The 10,048-nt window shown below is 35.8% G+C and overlaps 1 protein-coding gene across 1 annotated transcript; it reads right to left on the minus strand.

Annotated features, from left to right (window-relative positions):
- Positions 1-717: 717 nt before the first annotated feature.
- LOC18041458 (disease resistance protein At4g27190) lies at positions 718-8,230 on the minus strand. The gene is made up of 5 exons (XM_006432957.2): positions 5,828-8,230; positions 4,751-4,840; positions 3,515-3,958; positions 880-3,138; positions 718-768 (listed from the first exon to the last, which is right to left on the minus strand). Exons 1-5 carry the CDS (start codon positions 8,222-8,224, stop codon positions 718-720), a joined length of 5,241 nt encoding a protein of 1,746 aa, XP_006433020.2. The 5' UTR covers positions 8,225-8,230.
- Positions 8,231-10,048: the final 1,818 nt, after the last annotated feature.

Below are 10,048 nucleotides of genomic sequence, written 5' to 3' on the forward strand. Positions count from 1 at the left end.
TCTTAAAGTCCGAAAAAATTGTTACATCATATGGTATATGAGTGTGGCATAATAGATTTCTCAAACTTTAAGAAAGTCTAGAATTTTGGACTAGACGAGCACTCCATACATGCTCCAATAAGTGCCTATCAACAAATCTTTTTATTTCAAATGTGCATCATAAGGATTGTATTTCATCAATGCAAAATAATATAACATCTAATAATTTTTTTTTATTTTTAGTTCATACTTAATAATAATGTTCTCATTTAATAGGTGAAAGAAATATATTAGATTTTTAGCGTTAATTTTTAATTCTTATATTCTAATTCATAATTTATAAAAAAAAATCGCTAGAAAGAAATTAATCTTTTTTCAAAAAATATATATATGTAATGGGCATCATTCATGTACGTTGAATTTCCAGAGGAATGAAGCTAATAATGTTCGAATGGTACTTCAGTGAATTTCACTACTAAAATATTAAATTATCTTCATGAAAAAATTGCATGATTAGAATGATAATAAGCTCATTTAATGGCTAGTTTCATCATTATAACAACCGAAACACTCCAGCATTCCAATGCACTTAAACTCAAGGCACGCACACACAAGCATGACTATTGATTCACACATGCATCTTTAATTAATTAACTAAAAAACGGTACTTGAAAAGTCTTTGGGGGTGCCTACAAATTGAAATTTGGTGACACAATTGAGGCTAAGAAATGAATCTGGCTACCGCATATCCTGCAACGACATGGATAAAGGACAGTTCCACCATTCAACCTGAAATCATCAAGTGAAAGAAACAAGATCATGAGCGTTGTTTTAAAATCTGAAAGCCGACTCGAAGTTATAATAATAATTAATAGACCTTACCATTGGTTATCACATTACTCCCAGTGCATCTTCCTCCTCATTCTCCTCATTCCCTGCATACAGTAAACCAGGCTGAGGACCAACCACGCGGCCACACCAGTATGTCTCGAGAATCTTTGCTGACTTCTCATGGATCTCGTAGTTATCATGACGTTGTAGATTTTCTATCTTTTCTAATCCCTTGGCCTCTTCAACTAACTGGGCATACTGATTAACATCTCCAATGTCTGTGTCCGTATTCTTTTCGGCTTCCCCGACCTTCAAAATGTTCTCTAATGCTTTTAGGCAAACAGTGACGATCTGTGGATCAGGGCATAGAAGGAGATCACACAATGGTTTTATACACCCCTCTCTCTCGAGGTACTTGATTTGCTCATGAGTTCCACCAAAGGTGGCATTTGAAATTGCCCATGCAGCCTCCTTTTTTATATAAAATACAGCATTTTGAAGCAGATTGACAAGGGGACCAATTAAGCCAGCATCAATTACCGCCTGAATCTGTTCCCTGTTTCCAGCTGTAATATTTGAAATAATCCAGCATGCATAGTTCTTAATGCTCGTTTTATGATTATCGATCAACAGGCCCAAAAGGTACGGCAGTGCACCACAGTTAATTATATACAGAGTCTGGGAATAATCTCCCCTCGCAATATTTCCAACAGTGTGCAGGGCTTGAGTAAGCACCGACTGTGATGGATGACCAAGGAGCTTAACAAGTCGTGGACAGACACCTGCCTCAATCACAGCTTGAATTTCGTCATTCTTACCACCATCACAAAGAAGGCTGAGTCCCCAGCAGGCATTACTCATGACATGTTCATCATTTGAATGAACAAGCTGCGCAAGCGTCGGAAGACATGGTCTCACCTGATCAAATATTGGCCGTGGCTTGCCCCCGCATAAATTAGACAATGTCCATGTGGCTATTCTCTTCATTGAAAGGTTTTCATGGTTATTTAACTGTGTTAGCAATGGAATTAGAGCTGCTTCACCAAGCACAAGATCACGGAATCTAGGTGATTCAGCAGCAATATTTCCCAATGCCCAAACAGACTGCATCCGGATATCATCACTTGGAGAAGCAAGTAGTTTCACAAATATTGGAACAGCACCGTGGTCAACCACCGCCTTCTTGTCCTCCAAAGTTTTAGAAGCAATGCTTCTAAGAACCCAAGCAGCCTCATACTGAAGTTGCGGATAGTCTTCCCTCATAAGAAACTCAACAAAGCGCGGGACAACGCCAGATTGTATGACTTCCTCAGTTGGTAGACTCCTCTCATTTGAAAGCAGTTTTCGGAACTGAGTAGTTGCTTCCAGCTGCAAGTTGTTGTCATCTGACCAAACGCCAGCAACCATCGCGGGCAAAATTTCCAACCTAGTTTGGAGATTGAGATTGGGGGCAGGAGCGAAAGAAAGGAATTGCTGGGATGGAGGGGCTTCACGACACTTCTTGAGGAAGCTTTCCTTTTGAAGATTTGCTTGTTCAATGGTTATATTTAAGCCCTCCTTCCAACCCCAACATGCTTCATCCCACCTATTCAGCTGCACTTTGTGTAACACGGGTGTGCTTAATTCTCCTCTAGAGAAACCTTTCATATTGGTGCAATCATCCACCAGTAATCTTTCCAAAGATGGGAAATTCAAGGCACGATTGCCGGAGTAGAAGCTTCTCAGACTTTTTAAATTTAAAAGCTTCAACTCGTTCAATTCGCTGAAAGCAATAACCTCATCTTTCGCTGCATCATGATCATCGTCATCATCTGCCAGGACTATTTCTGTTATCATAGCACATGATTCTATCTTCATTTCTCTGAGTCGCACCAGAGTCTTTGCAATTGAGAATGTTAATACGTTTTTCAATCCATTGCAATACGATATCTCCAAACTTGTAAGATTCTGAAAGGATGTCGAGGATGGCACTAGATTGATCAAACGGTGACAATTCGTTACATGTAGAATAACCAAATTGTTCATAATAGAGGACTCTTGTTTCAAGATGTACTTCAGATCATAACACCTGAACACTCTTCTTATGATTACCTCCATCCCATTTTCAACCTTTTCTTTTGGCAACCAATCACTATATCCTTCTATTTGGAGAACTTTCAGGGTGGGAAATCTCTGGAGGAAATCATCAAGTGATAAAATAGTAGTCAACTCATCAACAAACTCAACATCAAGGCATTTAAGTTTGCACAGCAAGTCTTCTGAAAATATAAATTTATTTGTTATTATATACTCTGCATCTACTATCAACTCTTCCAAATTGGGAAACACCTGCGTGATCAATCAGAACAAACAAAGAAAATGCAAAATGGATAAGTTTATATCCTTTCTAACAATTTCACAAAATTAGTACGGTGCTTTTTGGACGAAATTTAACAAAATAGAAAAGAATTAGAAGTTACCACTAGCTAATACAATATGTCCATCTAATAAATTTTAACCTTTTAGAAAATAATAATAATACACCTAACATGCAGAAAGTATATACAAGAATTGAAAAATTAATTTTAAATTTCACGTACCTATCTAATACAATATGTTTATTGGATAAATATTAACCTTTTAGAAAATAGTAATAATAATACACCTAACATGCAGAAAGTATATATAAGAGTTGAAAAATTAATTTTAAATTTCATGTGCGTACCTTTTTTGTCAAGTCATTAGTAGTTCTTTTAAATCTCACCATGAATTCAGGACACCGAGATATCCATAATTCTTTTAAGGATGGAAATTCAAGCATATGTACATCGCCCGTGCAGAAGCTTGTGAGTTTTTCTAGATCATACATCTTTAGATATTGTAACTGAGGAAACATCACAATATTATTCTTCCTTTCTTCTTCTTGGTTGTCCACGACTATTAACTCTTCCAAGACATGACATTTTTCTATCCTAATGTATTGGAGTCGAACAAAGCTGTTATTGCTAACTGTACAAGATGAAAATAGACATCTTAAATTCATACAGTTGTACAGGGTCAAGTGCGTTAAATTCTGAATACCACAAGTCATGGCTGCAACTTGATTTCGCCAAATTCTCTCAATATTTATTGAACGCAACTCCAACTTCTCCAGCTTTGATAACGCAACCTGGTCGATTAAAAAATTAACTTCTTGCTTGATGGACAAATCAATAAAAGTAATCTCTTTGTCATGTTATAGTTATCTTCAGTCTTTAAACAAGCATGAAGCATCAATCGAGTTTTCCAAATTATTCCTCACTAATTTCATAGGTACTCTAAACATGTATATTCAAGAAAATGTGAAGCCATAAATGTAGTCAATTTATCAATCAAAATATATTTCCATTATTAGGAATTACAAGATCAACAATGCTATATTAATAAAAAAATTGAGTTACAAAATTTGAATCAGGTTACGGTGCAACTGTGGTACCGTGCCACAGTTGCATCCAGTCGTTGGATGCACTTGGATTGGTGGGGTCTACTGACATCCAACGGCTGGATGTAACTATAACACGGTACCACAGTTACACCACAGGTTTCCCCACAAAATTTTGACAAAGATAGAAAAAGATTATCAATCAGCTTGCTTTTTGTCAAGACATTTTAGTCTTTTCATGCTTTTATCAAAATTTAAAAGTCCACTTTTTTGGGTCAAAATAGAATTTTCCTTACAACATATTTGGTATTTCCTAATATATATGTTTATTATTATTATTATTATTATTATTATCAATTCATTTAGTTTGTCAAGAGTACCTATTATTTTCTGTGAGAATGTATTTGTTGCACCCTACAACACTTGGTATTAAAAATCATATAATTATTAATTACTCTTCTGCAAACAAACAAGAATACCGAAGGACAAAAAAGCAAAAATCAGAGAATTAAAAAGGCCATTGGGTTATTAATAACCAACCTTCTCAAGGAAAAGTGTATTAGAAATATTAGCATTGTCCTCCAAAATGAGTTCATTTGACTGCATATCATTTGCTGATTCTTCCTGTCTCTGTCTCTGTCAACATTGAAGGCGTCTTGATTTTAGAGTATAAATTTAACTGTAAACACAATCTTTAATGCAAAGTGACAAAATAATAATAACAATAATAATAATAACAATAATAATAATAATAATAATAATAATAATAATAATAATAATAATAATAGAGTTAGTTTTAAAATAACAATATGAAAAATTAAACTTGTTACCTATTTAGATTAGATAAATAATCAATATTCTCTTAATATGATTATTCTAGGAGTGCGGAAAATATAAGACAATTAAATTTTTAATTTTCATATGAATATTGCGAATTTTATTTTTTTTAAAAAAGAGAAAAGGAATATTATAAAGCATAAAGCTCATGCAATACAAGGGCTATTATATATACATATTTTGTGGTTTTATTCTGAAGCTAAAAGATTTAAATATTAATTTAGTTGCAAACATTAAAGATTTTTGCAAAATTGGTTACTTTGGAAATGAGCATAAACATAACATTTGATGATTTTTTAAAAATTAACTTTGATGCACAAGAAACGTCTATTTTTGTTCTAACTTATAATCTGACAAAAATGATTTCATAATTTTTATAAATATGAAGCTACATGCATGTCTTATGATATTTGGATACGATTTAAGGTCTGAAAAATGGTTTAAACTCAAGGGTTAGATAAATTAAGCGAGTAAAGAATGACCAAAGCTTTAATTTAAAATAAAATTGCCGATCTAAATTTGAGAACTCCACACATAGAATAAAGTACATTTACGATTTTTATTTGAGCTTCTTTATTAGAGGTTTAATTTATGTCATCCAAGTCTGATGTCAACAAGATTTTGTTGTTGGGGGATAGTAAAAAGTTATTAAGCTATTATAAGTAAATTTTATGATTACAGTAAAAAAAGTACTTGATGTTATTATTATATTATTTTTAATATTAGATCCCAAGTGAAAAATTCCTTCTTACCAATTATTTAAATTAGGAATGATCATACCTTTGACTCTGCCGACGGATTGAGGGCGTCTCTGCAACCATGGATCCCGAGAAACTTGAGTTGCGAAGAACCCACTCTGACTAATTCATTAGCAAAATAATTGACATCTTGCTCTTGCAATTCATGTAATTCAAGGTCTTCAATTCCCTGAAGTTGCAAGATCAGCCAATCCTTCAAGCAAATCTTGTTGTTCAGCCTGAGTCTGAATTCTCTACGCCAAATGTTGGTGCTCTCCCAATACCAATCTCCACTGCGTATTCTGTACTTTTCCAGCTTCTCCAAGAACAAGCCTCTGGGCAGAGTGTTGACATCATGGATGTCTAATTCTAAAGAGGTCAAGTTAGGCAAATGCTTCAACTCCTCAAGGCTAGCATTCTTAACCCCTTCCACTTCCACCTCCCATTTTTGAAAGCTTATAGGACCCATATATAGTTCTTCTAAATGGGATAAATTTGATAAAACATTTGGTGGGATAACTTCTAGTTTCCTACATTCTCTCAAATCAAGCAAGGTTAGCCAAGTCAATTGACCTACCTCTATTGGCAGCTGCTTAATATCAGAGCCTCTTAAGCAAAGGATTTCTAGTTTCTTCAAGTCTCCTATAACACTAATATCTAGCAATTTGCAATAACACAAACTCAATGCTCGAAGGTTTGACAGAATACCAAGTGTTGAAGGCAGTGACAGCAGATTCATGTAAGTCAAGTTTACAACTCTGACCTGCATCATCCTCTTGAAAAAATTGTTTGGAATGGTTAATGATGAAGATTCCTTATCCGCACGTATAAAAAGAAGTTTGAGTTGAGGACATTCCACCACTTCAGGGAGCACATTAGTCTTGATATCATGCAAGACGATCGAAGTGTAAAGCTTTACTGCACTTTCGTCTGACCATTCCCTGAAACCACCAACCTGCTCATTTGTCGCTGTCAACGCATTTTGCTCTCTAAATGCAATTGATGTGGCAACATCGCGAACAACATCATGCATGGAAAAGAACTCTTCACTCTTGCTTATATGGTCTAGCAACATACAAGAAGCTTTGAGTTTGTGCACCAATGTCCGTACTCGAGCTCGTGCTTCTTCCATCTTGTTGACACCTTGAAATAAACCCAATCCCATACCACACATTAACAAGTCATCAATGGATGCTATGGCTGTATATCCTATTAGCAAAAATATGTTCTTGAGCTCCTCCCCTTCTAATTTATTGTAACTCAACTCTATAGCTTTATATGCAGTTGGCTGTATGTCTTCGAAGTTCGTTGAGGATGGCCTTCTTAGTTGTTTCAACGTATCCTTCCATTCAAATAATCTCTTGTTCCTTAATGCCCTCGCTATCGTCACAACGGAAACAGGCAAACCTGCACATTCCTTGGCCACATCCCTTGCTACCGATTGGAATTCACTACCTTCAATATAATCACCTGCCATCTTCTTGAATAGATTCCAAGCTTCTTCTTCGTTTAAAACACCAATTGAGAAATTTGGTCGAGAATCCATCTTCCCAGACAATACATCTAGACTTCTGGCCGTCAACAGTACTTTACAACCTTTATGACCATCTCCATGAGGAATTCCGACAACCCGCAAATTAAGATTTTCCCAAATGTTGTCTAAAATTATCAGGATCTTCTTCTCTGCTTTTATACGTTTAAATAAGCTGTTTGCCCTTCCTGATTCACTTTCCTCATGAAACTTCAGGCCTAATTTATCTGCTATTTCTCCTTGAATCTTTCGTATGTCTTGATTCTGGGACACCTCAACAAAAACCACCTGATCAAAGAGTTTGTCACTCTTGACTTTCCTAGCAATTTCTTCCGCCAGCATCGTCTTTCCGATGCCACCCATCCCATAAATCCCAAGCATGTCGACATCAGGATCTTCTAGTGCACTGAGTATATTCCTCAAAGTGAACATTCTTGATTCAAAGGGCTCGTAGTCTTTGTTAGATATAAGCCGTATATCCTCTGGAGCAGTACAGTAGGAAATTCTATCAAATCTTCGAGCATCTCGGACATTGACAACAGCCTCCTTCTGCCTCTCTGCTTCCTTGCTAAGTCGACGGCGGGTCTTCAAATTAGGACATAACCCCCTGAAACAACGCTTATTTGCAGTGGCTTCGTCTTTTGTAAAATTATCTGCCGCTTCAATGACATTGTTGGCCCTTGCAAGCCAATTCTCAACGTTCTCTTCAATCTCTTCTCCTTTTCTTTTAGCCTCATCAACCTGGTGCTCTGTACGCACCCTCTCAGACTTCAGATCGTCAACTTCGGTCTTGAGATTCTGTAAGTTGCTCATGTACTTACTCTCACGCAAATAGCTAATTTGGTGATATGCGGGAGGAGCCAAGCACTTTACAACTTCTACAACAATAGTAAGAATGATTTCAGCCATCTTCAGTCCTTTTCCTCTCTCTTTCTTTTTCTGAATTTTTGAAAAACAATCAACCCAGTTACGAAGCAAACTAAGTGATTAAACACGAGTGACTACAACAAGATGGGCCAGAGTAAGAAGAAAATAGAAAGAGTAGATACAGAAAAAAACAGAGACTAGATAGAGAACAGAGCAAAACCAGAAAACAAGACTGAAGATTACAACAAACAGAGGCCAAATATTGTTGAGATCAGAAGATTGAAAATTTGAAGGAGTTGATGGCAAAAGCTGAATACAAAAACAACAATGAACATAAGAAACAGAAGGGTTTGTTTTGTTGACTGGGAATGAATGCAAACAAAGACTGATATTAAAAAATGATACAAACAAAGACTGATATTAAAAAATGATCTCAATAATGGAGGAGTGACAAAATGATCTCGATAATGGAGGAGTGATTCACATCTGAAGAGTAAAGTTTTGTCGTATTCTTTTTAATTTCTTGTTGTGGCAGACAACGGAGAATAAGGATGAGATTAAAAACTCAAAGTGATGCCTCTATGTCTTTTGGAATTGATTAATTTTTTTTTTTTTTGATATTAATCACGAGGTATCCTGGGGAGGGCCCCAACTGTGGGAGGCACTTTTAAGCCCGTACCACAACCCAGACTAGAAGTCCCCGCTCGAACCGAGAGGCACAGATTCTCCCAACAAAGGCGACTTCCCTGCGACTCGAACTGGGGAGCAAACCCAGTCAAGCCACTTAAGGGGACTCCATTGCCAGTGGAGCCAACACTTTGTTGGTTTGGAATTGATTAATCACCTTAGCTTTATGGCCGGTTAACCGTTGTCCGTCGGATTAGGGAACAGAAATCCAAACGGTCGAGATCACTTGCTGAAAGCATGAGCCTTCGTTACTTTAATGATGAAGCCTTTACCGTAGATATGGTAGATATTTTGAAGTAAAAAAAGTGGAAAAACGGAGCCTTTACCGTTGCTTTGAACACCAAAATATGTATTAAACTCACTTACTCGGTAAAAAGAAATCATTAATCTAAAATTTTACTGTATAACGACACATTAATACCCAAAATACCCTTAGTAAGCTAATTATCATAATTTCTCTTATCCTTCTTCGGTTCTTCCTTCACCACCTTTTCTAACCTTTTATTAGTCATGATTTTGAACCAAAACCGTAGGTTCATCCTTTTTAATTTTTTTCAGTAGGTTTTTGCCCTTAAATTATAAATAAATTGCTACAAATTATTCCAAACGCGCATGAAATGCTGAAGAAAGAACAACTAATAATAAAATTACATTCGTAATTAGGATACTGACCAAATTCAAGTAGTTAAAGAGGCCTCCTATGAGCTCTTTTGTTGACGGATATGCAATGATTAACCAAAGATAAAATTTATTGTCCAATTTAAAGAAGTTCGAAAAGGAAAAACTGCCGGTGGAATCAAATTAAAAAGCTTTACCAACAATAATTTTTTTGAGCGAATGAAGATTTACATTGCTAGAGGTGTAGATGAGGAAAACAAATTCAAAGAAATACAAGCACTGTACACTGAACGAATTTAAATATGGCTTGAAAATGACAGTAAACAGTAGAATTTTTGTGGCTTGTCTGTAATGGCAATGGAGGACTCTGCTGATTGTTTCAAAATGTACGTCAGATCATGACACTTATTTACTTCTCTTATGATTGCCTTCATCCCATTTTCAACCTTTTCATTAGTACTTGGCCTTGGGTGATCAATCAAAACAAAAAGAATTTAAAGTAGGAGTTGAAAGTTATTTCAAACAATTTCATAAAGTAGTATGTTTTTTGTTTGTTTTGGG

Source organism: Citrus clementina, unplaced genomic scaffold (genome assembly GCF_000493195.1).
Source record: "Citrus clementina cultivar Clemenules unplaced genomic scaffold, Citrus_clementina_v1.0 scaffold_5, whole genome shotgun sequence".
NCBI lineage: Eukaryota > Viridiplantae > Streptophyta > Magnoliopsida > Sapindales > Rutaceae > Citrus > Citrus x clementina.

Coding starts and splice junctions, on each gene's coding strand:
- LOC18041458 (XM_006432957.2), bottom strand. CDS start 8,224: ATGGCTGAAATCATTCTTACTATTGTTGTAGAAGTTGTAAAGTGCTTG. Junction 3,959..4,750: donor ATACACTTTTCCTTGAGAAG/GTTGGTTATTAA, acceptor TTAATCGACCAG/GTTGCGTTATCAAAGCTGGA. Junction 769..879: donor AGGAGGAAGATGCACTGGGA/GTAATGTGATAA, acceptor TGATGATTTCAG/GTTGAATGGTGGAACTGTCC.